The sequence below is a fragment of the Megachile rotundata genome, chromosome 6 (assembly GCF_050947335.1).
Source record: "Megachile rotundata isolate GNS110a chromosome 6, iyMegRotu1, whole genome shotgun sequence".
Taxonomy (NCBI): Eukaryota; Metazoa; Arthropoda; class Insecta; order Hymenoptera; family Megachilidae; genus Megachile; species Megachile rotundata.
Window position 1 is genome coordinate 13,590,870 of NC_134988.1, and position 26,478 is coordinate 13,617,347.

General features: G+C 36.1%; 1 protein-coding gene across 2 annotated transcripts in view; it reads left to right on the forward strand.

Moving 5' to 3' along the window:
- The window catches only part of Tis11 (Tis11 zinc finger protein), a 43,766-nt gene extending 19,079 nt beyond the window's left edge, over positions 1–24,687 (forward strand). Inside the window, exons 2-3 of one of the 2 annotated variants that reach the window (XR_013038517.1) lie at positions 16,274–18,575; positions 18,617–24,687. Coding sequence is in view for 1 of the 2 variants with exons in the window: in XM_076532830.1 (XP_076388945.1) it covers positions 16,274–17,434 (1,161 nt within the window). In the remaining variant the exon portion in view is untranslated. Of the gene's footprint in view, positions 1–16,273 lie in introns of both variants that reach the window. The other variant, XM_076532830.1, reaches the window with a different exon arrangement.
- Positions 24,688–26,478: the final 1,791 nt, after the last annotated feature.

The following is a 26,478-nucleotide window of genomic DNA, read 5'->3' on the forward strand; positions in this document are numbered from 1 at the left end:
ATTAAAATTAAGACGTGCATTGTATAGAAAGGTATTCTGTAATGAACACCATTCACTTCCTCATGAATTTTACATTTATTCACATTTATGTGAAATACAATGCCTTTATATAGCAAAGATCATAAACAACTGACCTTTGATTCTTTCAAACTGCCTACTATCGGTTAATTATTGCAAAATTTAATGACTTTAATGAGATGTAAATTATAAAACGAAATTGCAGACGCTGATGATGTGTAAAAAACTGTACTCGAGTTGAATGCCTCGGATTATCTAGTTGAAATATCGTCTGATTTGGTTATCAATACAGATGTTATGATAATGTTCATCAATTTATCTGCCAGACATGGAAATTTTTTCTACTTCATGTGAAGAGATCCACATAAAAACTTCTTATGTTTTTATTTCATTTTTTATGTAAACATTAGATAGCTTCTTTAGAAACACCCTGCATAAATATTTGAATGAAATTTCTTATTAAATTCTGCGTTAAAGATGAAGTTTCAGTTGGACAAACATTAATTTACAATTTTAATTTCATTTTAGTTGGATGTACTTTGTTGCACCATTTTTGAAACGTCCTGTACATACTTGAATGTAGATACATACAAAAATTTAGGTCCTGCATAAACTTGAGTTTTCTTTCATTTTTTAATTATATTTTATTTGTGTATATATTATATATTTTCTGTGTTTTGGTAGCAGCATCACTTTTGAAGCAGCCTGTATAATACTTGACTAAAAGTCTCTATACAGAAATTCAGCTTATGTATGAACAAATTTTCTTCAATATTTTGATTCTGTTGCACATGCGCTTTCATACTATACATGTTCTATATGTCCACCTTCTGGTACCACTTTAGAATCACCCTGTATAATATTTGACCAAAGTTGCACATAAAAATTCAGCTTTTGTATGCACACATTTTGTTCAATATTTTTATTTCATTGCACATGTACTTCCATTGTGTACATGTTGTATTGTATGTTCATGTTACCACTTTAGAATCAGCCTATATATCCTAGATATTTGATTCATTTAATTAATACGTTATTTTCGATATCCCTGTTCTGTTTCCGCTCCAACTAACGAACCAGCGTAACAACGCGTTGCAACAGACGAACTTTTTGCATTGTCCCGTTGATGAATTATAGTTAGCAGCCTGAATGGTACATTGATTGTGGGCTAACGTGTTTCCCGAGCGGTTTAAGCTCGACTCGCATGTAGCCATGTAAATCGTGTCTGTACGCAACGAACAAACGACTGAACCGTGACTTGCCCTCGATACACGATGAATAATGTGTACTACAATTTTCTCAACAATAAGAAAAATATCATTTTTCGCATTGCCTAAGGCGAGCCTTTTCCCCCTCCTTTTTTTTATTTCTTACTCGTAAACATAGCAATCTTTGTAGCGTTTAACGTCCATGAGATTTCATCATTTTTTTTCTTTTTTTTTTTTACACGTAAATGAATAATAAACGAGACTAGTATACATACGTGCGAGCAGTATGTTGCGGTGGGTTTTCTACGCGCTGTTAGTCTTTGTCGCTTCTGGTAGGATAAACGGGCGTGGGATGTTTGAGCAGGATTTATTTTTGGTGACACGACTGTTCGAATATTTTTATAATTTTCATATTTATGTAGTTTTGGAACTTTTGGAGTTTTCAAATAAATTTTCAAGCTTTCAAATTATTCGAAATTGATCAAGTTATCAAATTACTCAAAATTGATTGAATTCTCAAATTGCTTAAAATGGCAGAATTTTTCAAGATCTTCAAAATGGCTGAATTTTTCAAGATCTTCAAAATGGCTGAATTTTTCAAATTGCATAAACTGACTCAAATTTTCAAATTACACAAACTGCCTCAAATTTTTAAATTGCATAAACTGCCTCTAATATTTAAATTGTATAAACTGACTCAAATTTTTTAATTGCACAGACTGCTTCAAATTTACAATTTCTCAAACTGTCTCGAATTTTCAAATTGTTCAAACTGCCTCAAATTTTTAAATTGCATAAACTGCCTCAAATTTTTAAATTGCATAAACTGTCTCAAATTTTCTAATTGCACAGACTGCTTCAAATTTATAATTTCTCAAACTGTCTCGAATTTTCAAATTGTTCAAACTGCCTCAAATTATCAAATTGCTCAGACTGCCTCAAATTTTTAAATTGCATAAACTGCCTCAAATTTTTAAATTGCATAAACTGACTCAAATTTTCTAATTGCTCAAACTGTCTCAAATTTTTAAATTTCTCAAACAGGCTGAAATTTTCTCGAACAAGTTATCAAGTTTTCGCAACGCGAAATCTGTACACCAAATTACTTAATTGTACGAATCATCCGCAACATCTGGATTTCTAATTTTCCGCCGGAGATGAAATAATATTTCTAACAGAATGGAATACAATAGGAGTAGATCGTTAATCGCTGACTGTGAACCTCGTTACCGTGATTTCATTATTAAATTGAAAGCAGGTTATCCGCGGCAATGTAATCCTTTGGCGGATAAATTCGTCCGACGGTTGTTATTTTCGTTCGAGTGTGTGCGTATGCACGATTCGGTACGTTCCCATGAACAACCTGATATACGATCAGATTCGATTAGTATGGAAAAGCAGGGGAAACGAGAAGGAAAAGTTTCAAACAATACGTTCGTGGAACCGTGAGTGGGCAACGCGTAGGTTGTGAAAACTGTTTAACTTTCTACCAGCAGTGAAACGTTACAGGAGGTTGATTCTGATAAAGCAAACAATGGTATTCGTCTGTATGCGTAAAACAAATACTGAATACGGCACGTTGTTTCTTCTTGTACACGTTTATGTTTCAACTTTTTCCTTCCATTTTCTTTTTTCCGATGTTTCCAATTTTGAAGTAGACTTCTTGAGCAATTTCAAAATCTGAGCAGGTCTGAATAATTTCAAAATTTGAGCAGCTGAAGCATTTAAAAAATTTGAGCAACTTTGAATAATTTGAAAATTTGAGCCAGTTTGAGTGACTTAAAAAATTGAACCAGTTTAAGTAACTTGAAAATTTGAGCAATTTTGAGCAACTTGAAAATTTGAGCAATTTTGAGCAACTTGAAAATTTGAGCCAGTTTGAGCAACTTGAAAATTTGAGCCACTCTGAGCAACTTGAAAATTGGAGCAAGTTCGAGCAACTAGAGAATTTGAGCCACTTTGAGTAACTTGAAATTTAGGAGCTGAAAGAAATTAATAATTTCGACTTTATATTAAAGGAACACCTGGTACATCAATAATTTCTTTGAGTACTATCTTACAAAATGTGTCGACGATATCGTATAGAATCGAAGCGTAGGTGTACGAGTTAACTAGATCAGCTGAGAAAATAAATTGAATAAAACGCGGGACTGGTAGAGAATGAATAAACGCCGTGTCATGTTTCATATTTATTCAGTCATTAATGCTGGTTTCGCTGTTTTCCAATAAGAACCTTGGATTCTCGAATGCTATATTCTGTTATTTGCATATAAAACTTGCTCTGCCATTCTGTTTCTCTCTGTTAATTACATTACATGTCCCTAAATTGCAACTTCACTATATATTTATATATTATGCATATTTTACTATGTAATCATTTTTAAAATGCATTTGACATTGCTCATTTTTAATCATTTAATTATTATGTGACAGTATATGTGCACTTATCTTTATATGTATATCATATGTGTACATTCAGTACATATCACATGTGTTTACATTCAATGCATATCACATGTGTGTACGTACAATACACACCACTTATGTTTACGTACAATACACACCACTTTTGTTTACGTACAATACACATCACATATGTTTACGTACAATACACATCACATATGTTTACATATAACACATACGTCTTATATGTACATACAATACGTATGACACATGTGTGTGTACAGTGTGTGACACATTTGTGCACACAGTGCATATGACGTATGTGCACATACAATACATGTGATACATTTGTGCACACAGTAAATATGACACATGTGTACATACAATAAATGTGACACATGTGTGCACACAGTACATATGACGTATGTGTGCATACAGTACATGTGACACATGTGTGCATACAGTACATACGATACATAATTATGTACTCACATATTGTATGAACATGTATGTAAACATATGATATATGAACTATACATGTATGCATACGTAGAACTCATATGTGATGCATATGTGTATACACATGTAATATGCACATGTGTATGTACAACACATAGAAGAAATATAATTATGTACATACTATATGAACATTTATGCACACAAACATATGACATACTAATCACATACATATGACATATGTACATATCATATGTATATGAACATCCACATGTGATGTGATCCATATGTCATATGCATGTGTATGTGCAACACATAGAACAAACATAATAATGTGCATACTATATGAACATTTATGCACACAAACATATGACATACTAATCACATATGACATATGCACATATCATATGTATATGAACATCTACATATGATATGATCCATATGTATGAATATGAATGAACCTAACCCATACATACTTGAACACCTATCAAAACAGAAAGTAAGTAGGCGTATAAATAAATTCGTGGCGATACCGTGCAGATGAAACCAAAATGGAGGCACAGTAAAAAGTGTCATTGGACACGGTTCCAGGAAGCAAAGAAAGAGTAGCAGGTAAACGAGCAAGTGCAGTGAATCGAATCTGAAAGTTGGAGCTCCGGTTTTTGCAGGTCGTGTCGCCATCTTTGCCATTCGCTATCAAGACACTGAATCATACGTTGCACTTAGTCATCGCGTTTTACAATCACTCTCGTCCCGTGCACACGCACGCACGGTGGTCACGTCAACAAAGGGAAAAACCAGCGCCAAGTCTCGAAAGGGGTGACACGCTCTTCTGCGCCGGAAAGCGAAACGTTCGTTTGCCTTTCCTTGTGCCTGCTTCTTTTGTCCGTTCGACCGAGTCTTTAAGGTGCCTCCACGCGAAACCGATGTATGCTTTGCACGAAATTAAGAGTGAACGGGAATAAATAAACCAAAGGTAAAAGTGCTGTACACGTTAATTCTTTGTCATGATAAAAATTTCAACATTTTTCAATTTCTACATTTCTCAATTTCTACATTTCTCAATTTCCACATTTCTCAATTTCTACATTTCTTAATTTCTACATTTCTTAATTTCTACATTTCTTAATTTCTACATTTCTCAATTTCCACATTTCCCAATTTCCATACTCCCTAATTTCCACATTTCCCAATTTTCACACTTTCCAATTCCTACATTCCCCAATCTTTCAAAAAACTGGTAAACATTTTTTTATTTTAAGCGAAGTTAAATTCTGAAGATTAGATATTTTGAAGCATAGAAATTTTCAAGGTTGCAAGTTTCCAAATTATAAATTACAGATATTCAAATTTTCAAATTTTCAAATAATTAAATCTTCAAATCTTCAAATCGTTAAATCTTCAAATTTGTTAATATTACCATTTATAACAATATTTTATGAAGTACATAATTACAAGTAATAAGAAGGTTTGTCATGAATTAAAATGACACACAATTTGTTTAAAAGAGCGTAACATCAACGCCGATATATTTTTCGTATCGTGTTCACGTGATACCTCGATGTCACGATATGATGGCATGTCAGTACATGAGCAATTGGAGAAGATCAGGCATTATGTGTGTTAAGTCTTGTCGTAGAGGTCAATTTATCGTTATGAAAAGTAGCATACTGCAAATTCAAACAATAAGGTTAACAAGAGATCATGTTCTATTTATTTTTGTTCAAATGACTTAACTCAAATCTTGTGATTTGTTTCTTGCTTGAGTAAAGATCGATTTATCGTACCTGAAGTTTTTAGGAGGAACTCGTTAGTTTTTTTACTTTTACGAATTGGGGAAGTCGTTGCTAAAATTTAAGGTTGTTGAATCTTTTCAATTTTTATATTTTTTAATTTTTATATATCTGAAGTGCAATACTTTTCAATTTTTACTTTGGCCAATTTCCATATTTTTCAATTTTCGTATTTTGCAATTTTTATATTTTCAAATTTTCACATTTTACAATTTTTATATTTCCCAATTTCCATATTTTCTAATTTTCATATTTCCCCATTTTTATATTTCCCAATTTCCATATTTACCAATTTCCACATTTACCAATTTCTACATTTACTAATTTCCACATTTCCCAATTTTCACACTTCCCAATTTCCACATTTCCCAATTTCCATATTTCCCAATTTCCATATTTATCAATTTCCACATTTACCAATTTCCACATTTCCCAATTTCCACATTTCCCAATTTCCATATTTATCAATTTCCACATTTACCAATTTCCACATTTCCCAATTTCCACATTTACCAATTTCCACATTTACCAATTTCCACATTTCTCAATTTCCATATTTCCCAATTTCCACATTTCCCAATTTCCACATTTACCAATTTCCACATTTCCCAATTCCTACATTCCCCAATTTCTCAAGCTTCCAAATTTCTACGTCCCCCAATTTCGCAAGCTTCTAAATATTTACGTCCCCCAATTTCTCAAGGTTCCAAATTTCTACATCCCCCAATTTCTCAAGGTTTCAAATTTCCACAACTCCCAACTTCCACATCCCCAAATTTTTTAAGCTTCCAAATTTTTACGTCCCCCAATTTCTACATCTTCCTATATCTACATCCCCCAATTTCTTAAGCTGCCACATTTCTATGTCCCCCAATTTCTACATCCTCTAATTTCTACATCCCCCTATTTCTACATCCTCCAATTTCCCAAGGTTTCAAATCTCCACATCCTCCAACTTCCACATTTTCCATTTCCACATCCCCCAAAATTCATAAGAAATTCATGAAGGTACCGCATGTACATGATAACATAACAAAAGGGTTAATTCGTTCAAAGTAAGAATAAGGCAGCTGACAATGAAGCGACGTCGGCGAGTATCGTTTGAATCGTTTCCATGCTGGACAACCGGGTAATTAGGATAGTTAAGAGTCGGAGCTATGCCTCGGTTACATAAGAATCAGTGCGTGAAGCGCCAATTTCCATTCAACTGGCGCCGAGTTGCTTCTTCGCTCTTGACTTCGTATACCAACCAGCTGTTTTTCCTCTCCTGCCTCACTTTCACCTTTGACCTTCGGGATCCTTCAACGTGTCCAACGAATCGGAGCCATAATCGAACCTTTCGGTTCGCTGAATCGAGAACGAGATCCTTATCGAGTCTTTGTACTTGTGCGATTCACTCATTTATACCGCTATTCATATCTGGTTGCGATGTCTTGCTTGGAAAATAACTTTGTTTCTGGCCTGTTTCTATTCTTCACTTTTACGTTTTCAAGTTTTAATACTTTTTTATTTTTGGGTTTTTAAATTTTTGAGGTTTCAAGTTTTATTAGTTCTGTATTTTCAAGTTTGGATATTTTTTTGTTGTCAAATTTCAATTTTGTGTGGGCGGAGATTTTGAAGACCTCAAATTGTGGAATTACTTTTTTTTGGAATGGAATTTTGGAACTTTGAGGTTTGTGGACTTTGAAATTTTTAATAAAGTTGTGGAATTTTTAAATTTTCAAGGTTTGAAGTTAGAGAACTTTGAAATGTTGAAGTTTAAAAATTATCAAACTGCTGAATATTTAGTATTTTCTAATAAGCTCCGAAATTAGCAAATTTTTAACTCAAGAGTACTCTAATTCGAGTAATTACTAATCTAGGATCACTGTGAAATTATTAAAATTGAGTTCATATGAAATTTGAAATTTTTCAAAAATTTCATATGAAATTGCTACTATGAAATTTCTAATATAGAATCATCATACAATAAAAAATTGAGGGTAAATAAAAAGCAAGTATATCAAAAGAAATAGGACGTTTATATCAACATTCACACCCATACCGATAAATGTTAATCTCCACACATGTTTTCAATCTATCGAAGTATCCGCACAATATTATCCCGTTCTTTTCTGACGCAATTCAATTTTCTAATGTCATGCGATGGCAGAATATCTGATTAGTTAGATAAAAGGGTGTTACGTAATTTATAAGCTACATTATACATACATACTTATGATACCACATATTGTATAATATTTTCCTTTTATCGGCTTGCGCGACATGTTTTACGCGTTACTTTACGCCGTATCTTTGCTCTAACGTTTCAACTTTTCTTGCATAGAAACTTCACTGTTGGTGTACGAAGTGGGTCATGTTAGATTTGATAATGCAACCGTATTTTACACTTGAGTTTGAAAATGTATGGACTAGTTTAGTATGTTCTGTAAAATTGTTTTAATGTAATGAATATTGCAGAGTGAATTTGAAATTGTGATTAGGTTAGTTATTTTAAGTGGATGCTTTCATCGAAATTTCTGCATTCCCCAATTCCAACATTCTCTAATTCTAATATTTCTCAATTCCAACATTTTTCAATTCCAACATTTCCCAATTCCAACATTTCCCAATTCCAACATTTCTCAATTCCAACATTTCTCAATTCCAACATTTCTCAATTCCAACATTCCCCACTTCCCACATTCCCCAATTCCCACATTCCCCAATTCCAACATTCTCCAATTCTAATATTCCCCAATTCCAACATTCTCCAATTCCAATATTTCCCAATTCCAACATTCCCCAATTCCCACATTCCCCAATTCCAACATTCTCCAATTCTAATATTCCCCAATTCCAACATTCTCCAATTCCAATATTTCTCAATTCCAACATTCCCCAATTCCAACATTCCCCAATTCCCACATTCCCCAATTCCAACATTCTCCAATTCCAATATTTCCCAATTCCAACATTCCCCAATTCCAACATTTCCCAATTCCAACATTCTCCAATTCCAACATCCCCCAATTCCCACATTCCCCAATTCCCACATTCCCCAATTCCAACATTCTCCAATTCCTAAATTCCCGAATCTCAAGATTTTGGTATCCCTACAACCCCAAATCGCTATATTTGCAAATCCCTACATCCCCAAATCCCTCGGTCCCCAAATCCCTCCATCCCCAAATCCCTCCATTCCCAAATTCTCGCATACCCAAATCCCTACACCCCCAACTCGCCACATCCCCAAATTCCTACCCTCCCGAATACCCACATTTCCAAATCCCCACATTCCCAAATCCCTCCCTCCCCAAATTCCCACATTCCGAAATTCTCACATACCTAAATCGCCACCGCCCCAAATCGCTACATCCCCAAATTCCTACATCTCCAAATCGGTACATCCCCAAGTACGCCACGATTGGTCATAATAGAAAAATGGCCTCTCACGTATTTTCGGCGGTATATTGGCTCTCGCGGTCGCACACCAATTAGGCGAAAAACAATGACAGTGAAGTCTCTCAAGTGAGCATACTTGCGCGAAAGCGGTTGTCATTATTATTCTTATTTGTATGTAACTTGAAGGAAGCTTCTTTTACTTTGAATCACCAACGCATGGGTTGACATCTGTACATAAAAGACCACTGCAGAGTCATTATGACTTTTAATAATCTTATCCAGTTTGAGCTTAGTGAACTTTCGACGTATTCACGCAGGAAATATTTTTACGTAGATAAAGGCAACGGTGCATGCGAGTCAACGAGAGTACAGAGATCATTGATGACCGTTACATTCTTTCAATAAACACATGTCAGCTATCGTTACGTATAAATGAACTTTTTTCCCTACGTGGAAACAGCTAATTGGACTTCGTTGAATCGCGTTGCATAACGAATCGTGATACATTGCGGTTAACGAATAATATTTTAAGATCGAAATTTTTAACGAAACTTTATTCAGTGTGGATTGTTCGATATCGAGTTGCAGAGTAATTATTATTTTTTTTTTAATATTTTCTGATTGATAACTTGGAAATTAATTCGTTTCTTGGAATGGAGTTCCCTGGTTTGCATAATCATATGCATAAACGACTGGTTATATGTGACTCAAACGATAATGTACTTGAGGTGAAAAAATGTTGACTTAGGAATTGCGAAGAGGGTTTTTCATATTGGTCATATTTTGCAGTGTTAATCATAATTTGTTGTGTGTAAAGTACTTAATCCATAGACATCTAAATTAGCTTAAGTGATAATAAGCTTAAATCCCAAATTATGAATTCTGAAAAATGATATTCAATTTTAAATACCAAATGATAAGATATAATTTGAAATCTTAATTGATGAATTCCAAATGACAACATACACTTTCAAATCTTAAATGATACAATTTTAACGATAATATTTAGATCCAAAATTCTAAATGACGAATGTTCCAATCTGAAACATTGCATTCGAAATGACAATATATAGTTTCATACCCCGAGTGATTAAATCTAAACATTGGTATGTGGTTCTGAACCTCAAATGACTAAATCCATATAACATCTAGGTTCACATCCTAAACGATAGCATTTAAATAATACTACGTCATTTCAAATCCCAAGTGATTAACTCTAAGTGATATTATATTTCAAATCTGAAATGATCAAATCCATCTGACTACACCTAGGTTCAAAGTCCCACATAATTAATTTTAAAACGCAGTACACAGCTTCAAATCCCAGATAATTAAATTCAAACCATATCATGTGGTCCTAAAACTCAAGTGATCAAAACCCAATGCTACACAAGTTGAAAATCTTATTAAATTCCAAATAACAATACCTTAGCTGCGAATTCCACATAAACCTAAATAATGTGACAATAAATCATAAAAACGAAGAATAGCAAATAAAAAGCTACAAGTACACCTCTTCCGAAGGCCACCTATCAATCTCCAGCTGGAACCATTTCTAGAGACAATACCGTGAACATTTCTCACATAACATTTCGACGTAAAAGCCTTGGATTGCTCACGGTGTCGAGGTATCCTGTTTGACTCATTTCTCGGATAGCCAAAACTGTCGTTTCATCGTGTGCGTGTTCACGAATGCGATAGTATAGCGCTTCCTAATCGGGACTTTCGCTGAATACATTCTCTCGTGGTTAAGCATGTTTCCTGTGAACGTTATTCCACCGAATCACGTTACGGTCGCCAAGAGTTATAACTAGACTGAAACTTTCTCTATAGCGAACCTTTTCACCCTGAGTTCGGGTACCGTGAAATTTTGGGAAGGTGGCATAGAACCGTTAATTACTTAGCTGGGCCCATTAGCTCTCACCGTTTCAGAATTAAGAGGAACCTCTTCTAATTTGTGTGAGATAGTTTGTTATATGTTATGTGATATTTAGGACGTATTAAACATATATTTTTATTGTAAATTTTAGTAAAAAATGAAGGAAAAATATATTGTAGTTAGGTGAGACTTGAACTGTGGTTCTCAGCTTTGTAGGCAGATAACTATCACCATAGTAATAATATATTTTAATGATGTATTGTTAATAATATTATTAATGATGGCGTATAGTGTATAGATACTGTACAGTCGTAGGGAGATCATGATATAACACTGTATAGTTACAGCAAGATAATATACTACTGCATAGTCACAGCTAGATAAGATATAATACTGCATAGTCTTAGCAAGATAATTATGTACTATTGTACAGTCTCATCAAAATAGTGATATACTACTATATAGTCATAGCAAGATAACAATATAGTACTGTGTAACCTCAGATAGGTTTTATATACTGTCTGTATAGTCTCAACAAGATAACAACATAGCAATATAATGTATAGTCTTAGCAAGTTAATGACATAGTACTCAGACAAACAATCTATGCAGACTTAATATATAGACATGGTATAGTCTCAGCATAATATGACATACAAGTGTATAGTTACAACAATGTTCATAGTATATAGACATTTTATAGTCTCAATATAATACGACAAGGAACTGTATAGTCACAGTAAGATAATAGTATATAAACATGATATAGTCTCAGCATAATATTACATACAAGTATATAGTCACAGCAAGATGATAGTATACAGACATGATAATAGTCTCAACATGATACGACATAAAAGTATATAGTCAAAGTAAAATAATAGTATACAGACATGTTATAGTCTCAGTCACAGCTGGATAGCAGTGTACAGACATGATATAGTCTCATCATAACAGGACGTACAAGTGTATAGTCACAGCTGGATAGCAGTATACAGACTTGATATAGTTTCATCATAACAGGACGTACAAGTGTATAGTCACAGCAGGACAATAGTACACAGACATGATAATAATTTCAACATGATTACGACATAAAAGTATATAGTCAAAGTAAAATAATAGTATACAGACATGTTATAGTCTCATCATAACAGGACGTACAAGTGTATAGTCTCAGCTGGATAGTAGTATACAGCCATGATATAGTCTCATCACAACACGACATAAAAGTATATAGTCACAGCAGGATAGCAGTATACAGACATGATAATAGTCTCATCATAACAAGACATACAACTGTATAGTCACAGCAAGATAACATACTCCTACACAGTGCAATCTAATCAAAATATGACATACAACTATATGAACATATCACTGAAGACATAAGACAATACCACAGTATAATCCAACAAAAGATACGATACGCTACTGTATAGTCATTGCAAGCACCGTTCACGTAGGAGTGTGATAAACAGCCATTGCACGTTGATGACTGCCGGATAACGAACACGCTCGTGACTACGTGCGTGTGTCTGTGCCTCTTTGCATTAATACCAAGAGTCAGCAGATTAATTACACGAACGAGAGAGTGTACGTGTGCGAAGTTGATTCCCTCGCAGACGCGTACACGTGTGGCAAATACACGTGTTCGTGGAAATTTCCAGCCTCGTGTGAAACAAGAGGCAATCTGTGGAAATAAGGATGATCGAGGCTTTGATCGACGTTATTTGATCGATGTATAATCGTCAGGTAATTTTCGGGGAGAAACGAATACTCAAATACGTCATTTGTGATTTGCTGGTGTGATGTGGAACCTTCAACTTTCGAGCAAGGTCACAGGATTTAAAGTTCATAAACTTCTAGCTTGTTAAAGTTCTAACTTGATGAATTTCTAACTTGTTAAAGTTCTAACTTGATGAATTTCTAATTTGATGAACTTCTAACTTGATGAACTTCTAACTTGATGAACTTCTAACTTGATGGACTTCTAACTTGATGGACTTCTAACTTGATGGACTTCTAACTTGATGAACTTCTAACTTGTTCAACTTCTAACTTCTCAAACGTCTAACTTTTCAAACGTCTAACTCCTCAAACTTCTAACTTCTCACTCTTCTAACTTCTCAAACTTTTAACTTCTCAAATGTCTAACTTCTCAAACGTCTAACTTCTCAAACGTCTAACTTCTCAAACGTCTAACTTCTCAAACGTCTAACTTCTTAAACGTCTAACTTCTCAAACTTCTAACTTCTCAAACTTCTAACTTCTCAAACGTCTAACTTCTCAAACCCCTAAGATCTCAAACTCTGATATCCACAAACTGTCCTCATAAAGAACTTCATTTTGTTTATAAAAGGTGTGTTTATCAACTCTCTTATCAGCAAATATCGATAAAAGTGTTATCACAATTATTCATAGTTACAAGCAAGTTCTAAAATATTATTTTACTAAACTCCTTATATTTTCTTCACAAATCTCAATATTTTCCACATTTAACCAACAAAGAAATATTATTATTTCTACTATTAAATCTCCCCCCAAAAACACAATTAACTAAATTTCATCCAAAAGCAATAAACCCGCAATATTTAACCAAGGAACAAAGACAGGATTTAACGGAATAAAAGAGGCAAGGTTTTTCCTAGAAACTCAATTCGAAAATACCTAAAATGAAAGGTTCGTTTTACGGTTTTCGAGAGGTTAGTTGTCCCAAAGGACTATCCTATAATATAGGATTTCTGACCTGTTCAAGGTCCCGTTCGATTGTTTCAAAAGGATTCGAGATCTTCTGATCCCGGGTTCTCAGGTAATTTCTCGTTCCACGAATTTCGCCTTTCCATTCGTCGAAATAGCTTTTGCTCTCCGTTCGTATACCTACGATGCAGGATAATTTTAGACTCACCATCATCGATTTCAATCTCTGTCGATTCGAAAGCAATTAAGAATTAATCCTGTCGGTGTTATGCGAAGCCCCGAGGCAGGCAGTTATATGTACCTTTATAATGAAGTATGAAATTAATTTTGATCCATTGAAATTATTATTAAAATTGTACTTTGTGTTGGTTGTACTTTTATCGAATGTTTTCATTTTTTAAAAATGATAAATTAAATTGAAAAATGGTAGATTGTTTTGATGGATGAAGGAAGGGAATTCCCGTGCCACAATGTTCAATTAGGAGTTCGAATAAAGCAATTGTACACGTTTCCTGTATCTCTGATTAGAGTCTAATAGAAATAAATCATCGTTATCGGTCAAGGGTTTGCATGCATCCGATTGCATAAGAGTGCTAACACTATAATATCCGTGAAGACTCGAGTCCTCGGTAAATGATGTATTATTCCTGTACACTCGGTGCAAGCTAAGCTTCTTTCTGGTTTTATGATTTTATTAAGTGGAAAGTTAGAAATTTTGGGAATTTGAGAATTTGGGATATTTGGAAATTTGGGGGGTTGGGAGTTGGAACATTTGGAAATTTGGGGATTTGGGGATTTGGGAATTTGAGAATTTGGGATATTTGGAGATTTGGGGGGTTGGGAGTTGGAACATTTGGAAATTTGGGGATTTGGGGATTTGGGGATTTGAGAATTTGGGGATTTGGGGATTGGGGATGTGAGAATTTGGGGATGTGAGGAATTTGGGATGTGAGGAATTTGGGATGTGAGGAATTGGGGATGTGAGGAATTGGGGATGTGAGGAATTTGGGATGTGAGGAATTGGGGATGTGAGGAATTGGGGATGTGAGGAATTGGGGATGTGAGGAATTGGGGATGTGAGGAATTGGGGATGTGAGGAATTTGGGATGTGAGGAATTTGGGATGTGAGGAATTGGGGATGTGAGGAATTTGGGATGTGAGGAATTGGGGATGTGAGGAATTGGGGATGTGAGGAATTGGGGATGTGAGGAATTGGGAATGTGAGGAATTGGGAATGTGAGGAATTGGGAATGTGAGGAATTGGGAATGTGAGGAATTAGGAATGTGAGGAATTGGGGATGTGAGGAATTGGGGATCTGAGGAATTGGTGATGTGAGGAATTGGGGATCTGAGAATTTGGGATGTGACAAATTCGAGATCTAAGAAATTAGGGGTCCGAGACTTTGCAAATCTGGAAATTTGAAAATTAATAAACTCAGAATTTCAAGAAATCAAAAACTCGTAAATAGCTCGTACCAAACCTAATAATCACCAACTCCACAAACATAATATCTCTATAAATTAATAAACCATACTTAAACTCGAAGATAATAAAATGTAAAGACATGCAACTTCAAACCCATACCTGTTCTTACCCAAAGGAAGTTTACGTTGCACTTGACTGTACATTCACTGGAATTACCTACGACGATCAACTATAATTTGCAATCGGCTTCGGCTTGTCCCGAAGAATGGTGACACATACGCAGACCTCGAATCTTCGAATATTCACTAGATATATTCTCCGTTTCGTTGAACACCAAACTACAAGAATTATCTTCCCGTTGCTTATTATTTATTCCAATAATACTCATTTCCAAGTACATGTCTGATTCCTTCGGAATATCATTTGCTGGATGATTCAGCCTTTACATTACTCGTTACTAATGCATTAAGCTGTAGATTATGTATGTACTTTTTTAGTATACAATTTATGACAAATAAAATTGTACGAAATGGTTTTTTGTTATTATTGGAATAATTATGTGATGGTTTATTATTAAACTAATTTTCGAGTCTTTTTGTTTGACCTCGAGTCATAATGAATATAATAGATGACACTTAATTCTTTGCTGTTTGTAGAAAATTATTCTACATTTTTTCTATTATTTGATGTTTGCTCTTGGAATACAGTCCCTCGTGCTGATATCACGCGTATTGAATATGTTAAAAATACTTGGAAATATCTGGACAAGTGGGATAAAAATGATTTCTAAAATTGAAGCTAGTATAGTATCAAACTATCAAATATTTATAAAAAAACTCAGCTTTATAAGTATTGAGTATATAGCATTATAACTTACTTATTGAACATACAGTTGTCCCAAAGAGTTGACTCATCATTTTTAATTAAATTTCCTGAATATATGATAACGTATCTATTATTTTAAGAGCAATGACAGTATCTATATAGCGTTGTTCCTTTGTTTCAGAACGCAGCCTCCGCGAAAGCGAAGGAGCCCAGCTCGACGTCATCGACGAACAGCTCGGGGAGCAGTTCGAGCGGGAACAATGGCGGGCACGCGCCCCTACGTCGCAGCTACACGTCCCTAGTGACCAGTCTGATCGAGCAGCATCGTAAACTAGATCGCAGCGCGAGCGAGCCAACGTCTCGCTACAAAACCGAGCTGTGCAGGCCATTCGAGGAAAGCGGTACCTGCAAATATGGCGATAAGTGTCAGTTCGCTCACGGCTACAGCGAGCTACGCAATCTCGCCCGTCATCCGAAATACAAGACCGAGTTGTGCCGCACCTTCCACACGATCGGATTCTGTCCGTACGGTCCTCGTTGCCACTTCATCCACAACTTCGAGGAGGCAAGGATCCACAATCAGAAAGTGAGCGCTCAGCTGGGCTCCACGCAGCCGAACATTATGGGTTTGAACCCGTTGTTGAGCGCCGCGGCGGCAGCGGCCGCAGCCGCAGCCGCGGGCGGAAACGCGTGCAACGGCTCCACCGTGAACAATTCCACGGCGAACAGCGTCACTCTGCTCGAGCAGATCGCGGCATTTCCGCAAGTAGCGGCAGCAGCAGCCGCAGCCACACCGAACCTGATGAGAACGAACTCGTTGAGTCTGTGCAGCAGCAGCAACGCGTACAATCCGCCGCCATTGCTACGAACGAACTCTCTGAGTCTGACCACGAGCCAGCACCATCACCACCACCATCACCACCATCATCATCACCAGACTGGTTCCACGACCGTCAGCTCGGTGATCGGCGCGACCAGACCGAAGCCGTTGAATCTCAGCCCGACCTTCTCTCTCGGCAGCACCGGAGACTCCATCTCGCCGTCCTCGAGCCTCAGTCAATCGCCGACCAACTCGATGGCCAGCTTCTTCAGCGACGATTGCAGCCAACAACCGTCCGTGACTAGTCTACCTACCACGCCGTTCAGCTTCGGCCAGGACTTCGGCCTCCTCGCGACGAGGCAGAGCCCGAGCCCACGGACAAACAACGTGTGCAGCCCTCTAGGCTCCGACGAACTCGCCCCGAGGACACCGTCCCCTTTGTCGCCCAACGCCGAGTCCAGATTGCCTGTCTTCAACAGGATCAGCAGCACCCTCTGCGACTTCGACAACCTGAAGATCTAAGCTCGCGGGCCTACTGTGCTCCTTCGACGTTTTTGGTATCGTATCGGTTCTCTTCGGGTCAGACACACAAAGACTCTCGAAGGACACGGAGGCTGAGACGTCGCAATCCCCCACAAACCCTTTGGGATTTTTTTTATCTTCCGAAAAGACAAGAGAACGTTAGGGAGAGGTGGACGGACTCTCCCACCGACTTGAAGAAAAAGGTTTCTTTTCTTTTTAAACACTTGAGCTGCATTTCTCCGCGCGGGACGGATTCTTTCCTCTTCCGTCGTACTCGGCTTCTTATTTAAGCATTTCTTTTCTGTTCGTAGTGCACTTTAGACAGAGACACAGACACACACACCTTACTTTCGTTCTTTAAACGATCGTCTCTTCCTTCTTTCTTTTTTTATTATAATCGTCATGATTATATATTATATTATTATATTATATATTATTATTAGATTATTATATTATATTATTGCTATAATTAATATTATTATTGACATTATCAGTAATATCATTATCGGATATCGAATATCGTCGTTACTCTTAAAACCGCATCGAGTGTCGTCAGTCGGTCTCGGACTTTCGACTACCCTTTTCTTCTTTCTTTTTCTTCACTCTAGATTTACGCTCGTTTAACGGTAAGGTCGAGATCGTATCATCCCGGATGTCCCGACCTGCTCGCGAGAGTCCCCGGATGGAGAAGGAGAGCAAAGCGAAAACGAAGGAGCATAATTGTAAAAGCGATCCGTAAGAACAAAGAGCCAGCGTGTGGAAGTCGCCGGATCGAGAAGGGGACGAGTCCAAGTCTCTTCCGAATTGTAACTTTCCTCGAGCGAGTTGTTCTTTGATCTCTCTTGGACTCGGACCGGATCCTCCTCTTCGTCCCGCGTCTTCAGCCTCCGCTGCCTCTCGTTCGCTCTCCTACGCCATCGGCGGCTCGCGAGGACGAGACGTTCTTTTATCCGGGGCAGGTGAAACGTTGCAATATTCTAAAACATTTGTACGTTACGTACGTTACGTTTCTTCTTCGGCAAAGAAGGGAGGGGAAAGTTGTCTTGAGAGTGAAAGGGAGGCGAGAGCAACACGTGTGCGCGCGCGTTGAAGAAAGAGACGGGCACAGATGGACATAAATAGCAGTTCGATAGAGCGAGAGGTCGAATATAGAGGGAGACACGCGCAGTGTCGGAGCGAGAGGTCGAACATAGAGGGAGACACGCGTTAGAGGGTAAGTTTAGGGTGGAGACCCATAGTGTCCGTTAAAGAGGGATAAATTAACGCTGGTGTCAGGTGAATGTAGACACGCGTGGTGACGAAGCGCGCGAAACGGATCAACAATCAAAGATCATGCTATGCAAATTACGTTGCTTAAGAACTCCGATTGTCTTCCAATGTTAGTAAGCGTATGTGTGTGCGTGAGTGCGTCGAGATGAGAAAAAGAGAGAGCCACCGGTGAGAGCAGCCGGTGTGGCAATGAGCAAAAGGGAGATAATGAGAGAAAGTGGTGCGTTTGACAATGTGTGTGTATGCGTGTACGTCTGTGCGTGTGTGTTGTATCGCGCATGGGAAACGTGCCTCCGAGTAAATGAAAGTGTGCGTGCTCGTTTAAGCGTTAGGTTACTCGATGTTAGATATTTTACGGGCGAGGAATCGTCATGGGGTTTTTTTTAAACAATGATACACGCGGTTCGAACACACTGGTTCGCGAACACTGAGTTTCCTCGATTTTTCAGAAAATTACGGGGTGTCTCGAGATTTGTCATTTTTTATTTCATAATTTCACATCGACATCCTTTTACTTTTTTTTATGAAAATTTAATTAAAAGATGGTCTTAATAAAAAGAGATTAATGGACTGAATGTTACACAAAATTTAGAAAATCCTGAGATTTTTGTTCAAGCGAAAGTTTTAATCTCTTAAGAAGTTTATTATTTCAGAAGATGATTTAACGAAAAATTGTACGTAACGAGACTGTTTATATTTTCCTGGCAATTATCGAATGACGCTTGTTCGCGAGACACCCTGTGTACACAAAGAAATCTTTAGAGCGATGTTTATCGGCGGATGACGTAGCTTTTTAGGAAATCTTGGTTTTTTCGACATATTTTTTTTATGACTTTCCTTTCTTTTATCCCCTTGATTGACCTAAATAAAAGAAAGGAATCGGCAGACAGAGGACACGTTGTTTTTATTACATAGTTTTGAGATCGAGTAGGTTTAAGATCGTCACACGAGTAAAGCCGATATTTCCCACGTGAACTTCTACCAAAAAGAAATCTTGATAAGTCGATCATCTGCGGTTTAAAACGGAGACCGGAATAATTTTACATTAAAGGATAACACTGTATAATGTGGCCTCCTCGCGATGCCTTAAAAGCGTGCCTCGATTTATATGGCGTGAATGACGAATAACGGAGTGGTTGGCGAAACGAGAGACTGGGAGAAAAGAGAAAGTGAGCATGAAAGGAATATCATCTATTTCGTGGTAAATATATATTATATATAAATATATATTTATATATATACATTGTTCTTTCCCATAAAAAAATGTGATATGTAACTATTGCAATAGAAATATTAACTATTATTAAAAGAAAAAAATATTCTATTATAGAGAGCGAGTGAGGGAGAGAAAGAGAATCATATCGAGCGAAAGTAAGAGTGAACAAGAATAAATGAGGCGGCGCGGTAAAATGAAAATACGCAAGTGCTTCCGTCTCATCGACACAAATTATTTTTTCTATTTAACGACGCTCGTGATACGCGACGTTTCGCGAAAACGCGCCGGCTATTTGGCGCACAAAAAAAAAGATTTTTCGAAAATTATACTTCCACCGCGCGCCGCCTCTGCGTGAAGATATTTTTTTTTTTTTGAAGAGAGAAAAAAGCAAAACAGAAAAAAGAAAGTGCCTAAATGACGTGTTTTCGAAAATCGAATACATTTTGTATATATGCACACCACACACTTCTTATGCTAAACAAAAATGTTTTCGTTTAATTTATACTTGAAAGCAAATGTTATTATAGATTTAGTTTATTAATATTAATATTATTATTATATTATTAATATAATTATTTTTATTATCAATTATTATTATTATTATTATTATTATAATTATTATTATATTCTCAACACTACACGCCTCCATTGCGAACGGAAGTAGATCCTCCGCTACTTCGACGAACAGCACGGCACATTCATTTAATATTATCTTCATTATTATTTATCTGGCTAATCGTTTCTTTTTTTCTTTTTGTTTCTTTTTTTTTAGTTGGTTTCCTTTTTCCGCTCGTAACGATGCAATCAATTGTCAGTGTCCATGTTCGACGATTATCGTTCAAAACTCCGAGCTAAAGTCAATTAATCCTGTGTCTTATCTATAATATGTATACCGCCATCTTTGGTGTATACACAATTATATTATCGCTATTATTATTAATATTATCACTATTTACTACTTTTTACTATTACTGATGCTGTTGCTGCTATTACTACTACCACTACTACTATCACTGCTAATACTATCTACTACATTACTTTGTACCACTACCATTACCACTACTGCTACTGCTGTTTACTACCACACTAATGCTGTCCTTAGCATTTCACAGATTGTCATATCTCACCATCGTTGTCATCGATCATATCACCGTTTATTATCGCGATTTCAATCAAAAGTTACTCTCCTTCCTCGAGCTCGTTAAAATACCATATTAAATTATTCAACTCGTTATTTAATTTCTCTGTAACTTTACATTTCTTTCAATGTATTCAAAATTCCCGCGCGATCGAACCGCGGCCATCTCCAAGTTAAAACCATCAGTTCTTTATCAATCGAACGTAGATACGCATTGTATCTATGTAAAGTACAAAATCGTATTAAAAGATCACGTCTCGTGGTTTTAATCGACGGAGAATATTTAGAGAGGTTTTTTTAAACGAGTTTTAGATATCATTATGTTAACGCAACTTCGGGCTCGGTTTCATTCGGAGTCGACCAGAGTTTCAAAATTTGATGATTAATGAATTATGTACAAATTTGAAAATATATTAGGATTTGACTCCGTTTTCTAACCTAACCGACCGAAGCATAGGTCAAGCTGGGTAGAAAATGGCGTTTCGCTTACCACGAGGGCCAGACTTGTAGCCATCTACAGAACAAGTAAAGAACTAGTGTTTACACAGCGCAGAGAGTGAAAGTTTGATCGCTCTTCGTCATTCGAGAGAAACAAAAAGATGCGTAGGCACGGTGGTCGAGCGGAGGGAGGAGGGTTCGTTCGTAAAAACGCGTTCTCCAAAACGAAGCCAACACGACGCGTTGCTGTCTCTCGTGATCAGAGTGAAAAGAGGTCTCGAGATGGTACCCTAATCTTACGGATCTTTGTACGACGGTGAAACTTGCTAAACCGAATGATTTAGTCTTTCGGACCAAAGAGGTTTTCGGACCGAACTCACAAAATTATTTTTGAAAATAATCCATCCATACTCTAACAATGTACCATCACTGATTCAAAATTACTCGAAAAGCGCACATGACAGAAGACGTTGCTATCTTCGATATTAAATATCTTGTGAACTAATAATTCACGTACAAAATTGGTACCGTCAGTTTTGGTTTTCGAAGTTTTATCATCGTGCAGGTAATCGAAATTTGAGGGTACCATCTTGCGACTTCAGCGAGAGTCGCGACTACTTGCACAACGATGAAGAAGTAGCGATGGCACGCCTTTTCGAAAGCGTCCTGCGATGCTACAACGAGGTCCCCTCGTTACGGCTTGCTGCTCTTAACGTGTTATCTTTCCGCGTCCTCGAGTCCCGCGGGATATCCCTTTTTCCCGCGGTCGTTCAGGGCTGCCGGAGTTTCAGGAAGGTTTCTTGGCTTTCATTGGATTACGTTCGGTATCTCTTCTACTTTATTCTTTTTTTTTAACGTAGTAATCGTGACGGTTTCGGCAACCCCCGAACTAGAGATCGTAGGATGGCATATTTAATTTATTTATGATCGAACAAGATTTTATTACTTTCGTTTACAGCATGGCCACTTTGCTTTTTCGGTATCTTTGTTTTCTTTCTCGTAGATTTATCCGTTCGTCACAGTTTGAGCTCGGTGTTTTATTTGTACGTCACACACGCTTCTTTGGCTTCTCTGGAGTATTTACATTTCTTTTTTTTTTATATATGTATGAGGAACCATAATTTATATTGAGTCGAGCGAGTGAGAGCGAACGAGAGAGAGTGTGTTTTAGTTGATTAGTGCAATTAATGTTATTACGTATTTATTCGAATCATTTTAAGAGGACAGATTTTTTATAACGCCAAAAGCATGTACGTTTCTTAGTTCTAACCCCCCGCCCCCCGTTTCTTTTTCTCTCGTCTATCAAAGAAGCGTGTGCCCCATTTTACCGTGAAACAGTTTCATTGAAAGTCAAGAAATCTTTCGGGTTAAACCTTCGAGTCTCAGTGTTTTTCGGTTCGAAAAGATGGCGACTGAAACAGGGCTGACCTCGGTCGCAGCATCGAACGACGCAAATTTCGTACCCTCCTGTTATAGACTTGACAACTTATACATATTAATATAATATTAATAATAAATAATATACTTTACGTTACGTCTCTTTTTTAATTTAATATATTTATTTTTTCAATCAAGTATTTATATATTTATACAATATTTTATACAACGTTCTTCACCGATACACACGCTATATAAATGTATAACACACACACACGCGTTACGACGATGTAACGCGACAGGTCGATCTCTTGGCTCTCAGAGGAAATTACACTTTACCTATTACGTATCCTTATACATATATACTTTTTTTGTTTCTTTCCTTTCCTTTTTCGTCTTTGGTACTTCTTGAAAATACGGCTTTACACGGGACAGCGTAGCCTTCCGGAAACGGCGATATATAGGAGGCTCGTGGAGGTCTTAGTTCGATTTAAAGAATCATTTTCAAAATGTCAAATTTTCAGGATGGCCAATTTTCAAATCAAACTTGTAGATATTCAGACATTTTTGAAATCTGTATCTTGAAAATCAGTAGCTTAAAATTGACAATTTTTTATGATAAAAATTCAGAACAATAATTATACAGTTCAAAGACTTGAAAATCTAAGAACATGTGGAACCAAACATTTGAAAATTTGAAAATACGGAGTGTTAAAAGTCCATGAATTTCAAAATTAAGAAAAACTAAAATCTAATTCGATAACTTCAAAAAAATATAAAATTTAGAAATTGAAACTAGAAATTTTCGAACGTAATGATTTGAAAAATTGTCCCTCCAGAAAAATATAGAGATTTGTACAGCGAAAGGTAAATCTGAAATAATTTCTGCCGAAAGGAAGGCTGCGTTGCACCATGTACTTCTCTCTCCCTTTTCCTGTCCCATGGAAAACCGGTCCATCCGGCTATCGCGTATGTTCCCAACAGGACGAAAGTGTGTATACTTAATTTCTCCTTGTGATACGCGACCGTCGTTGTCGGCAGTCGCCCGAGAAATATTTGCGCGGGAGATGTTTTATTGTCAAGAATGGGAGAGGAGAAGGGAGGAGCATGGGCGTAGTTAACGGACCTCCTAATTAATTAATATTTTATATGTAAAAATTTATAATGGAATTAATGTTAAATTTTTTGTCCGACGCCCATGGCGGATGAGTGCGTGAGCGAGAGAAAAATGCGATACGTACTAAAATTAAGAACGAGATACAAAAATTTGGGAGCCAATTGATAGGCTGACGGAAGTCGTTCGAATTGATAAATTTTCGTCGCCAAAAATGAAATTTGTAATTCACTTTTTAACATCGTTCAAATTCTGCGACCAACAGTTACTTTATTTTTTGTATAGATTGTGAATTCGAGATATACGGAGGTTCGAACGACTTCGGTCTAATCCATAATGGGACCACAAAGGTGATAAATGCATATAGAGTTTCGTTAAATTAGAAGAATGGCGAACCTTTTTAAAGAAAAATAAAATGTCGCGAAGGGTGTCGTTCGATCGCGAGCGAGAAATTTGAATGGAAATTGAATTCGAGGAATAATGCGACTGATTTTTGTTACGCAACTTCTGTTTTTGTTTTGCGGCGAGCGCTCGTCGAGAGAACTCACCCCTGCGCGACGACTTCTTTCTTTTGTTTCATTTACCGAAAGAACATACATATACACGCAAGTCTCATGTACCACGAACGAAAAAAATTGTAGTTTGATAAGTATTGCCAACAATACACTATCTATTTAATACATTTCATTATTACAAAATAATGGAGTTTGTTCGAGTGATTTCATCCCCTTCTCTATCATCCTTTTTTATCATTAACCTTAAAATGAACACCTTTTATAAATTAGTGATGGAATCGATTTGATCAACGAATTAAATGTAGCTTTGTATCAATTAGCAAGTATGAACATTTAAATAAAATTGTTAAAGTTGCAACTTTTTAAACTAGTCTGTTTATCAATTTTTATTTTCGTATAAAATGAAAAGTAGTTTCAATAGGCAGGTACTTTTTTGAAGGACTATTTTTAACAGATACATTGAAGAAGAAAAATTGAATAGAAGAGCACTGCTGCAAGAAACATGGCGGACATAAGAGAAGTATTAAGTTCATACTGAAAATTTATTACATTTATTAATTTTGTTAAGAAGAGTCAACTAAACATAGCTGAAAACTTGTATTTTTAATATTATATTTATTTTATTGTACCAAGGTATTAATTTGAAATAAAAATTATTAGTATACATCCTTAAAAATTGTTTGATTTAATAAATCATTACAGTAACAGTACTGTCTTGATACAATTAAAATATCAATGTGTTTTTGCATTTTTAATACTGCATATATTTTATTGTACCAAATTACTAATTTTAAAAAATACAATTAGTATGAATCAGTATCATACATTCTTATAAATTGTTGGATTTAATAATTCATTATAATAATAGGAATGTCTTCATACATTTAAAAAAATCAACTTGTATTGCATTTATATTAATATAATATTACATTCATTTTATTGCATTAAATTATTGTAAATCAAAATAACAAATTGAATGAGTGTATTCTCCATATGTCTCACAAAGTGAAAATCCAAAATATTAAATTGAATGAGTGTATTCTCCATATGTCTCACAAAGTGAAAACCCAAAATAATAAATTGAATGAGTGTATTCTCCATACGTCTCACAACTTGAAAACCACTTACGATAATAAAACAGTGTAATGGTTCTTCAATAAATGATTTCCGAAATGTGAAACAAAAAAGGTTTCAATAGGAAATGCATTTGAAGTCCTGCTGTCAAGCACACATTCTCGACAGTCGAACTAATTGCTCCATTAAATCTTTATTACGTAAAATCGAGTTGGTAAAAGTAATAAAATGGTACAGGATGTGTTTTGCAGTGTACATGGCAGGATGCCATTATGCTAAAAAATTTCCTAACCGGGGAAGTGTAAATTTCCTGTACCCCTTAAGTGAACTGAGATACTTTGAACTCGAGTTGCAACATTGATTTTTCTCTTCGATTGCCTTTTTTATTACAGAATCTTTGTGTATTTCGTTTGTTACGATTGAAACTTAAATACGAAATAACTACTGTCTTAATTGTCGTTAATTAATTGTAGTTAACTTAATAGTTAACTTAATAGTTAAGTTAGTACTTAACTTAATAGTTCTCTAATTTAAATAGCAACTAATACTGCAAAATTATTTAAAAATTGCAATTGATTTATCGAAGAAAAAGGTTATGTTATATCCACAAGAGAAATAGCTTCAAAGTCAGTTTTTTCTTACTGCAGTCAATTGCACAAACATGATGTAGTTTATTGAACCAACTCTGGTTAATAAAACGTTATTACACTCAATCAGATATATTTTACTGCCGACAGTGTAATTGTACGTGCACTTTAGTCGTAAATATAACGGTAGATCACGTTTTCGCAACATGTGTTTGCACATGACCATTAAATGTTAAATAATGAAATAAATGTGAGAACAACAAATTAAACGAATGGTCAACTGACCTATGTGTGCTGCAGATGAATTTCTTACGTA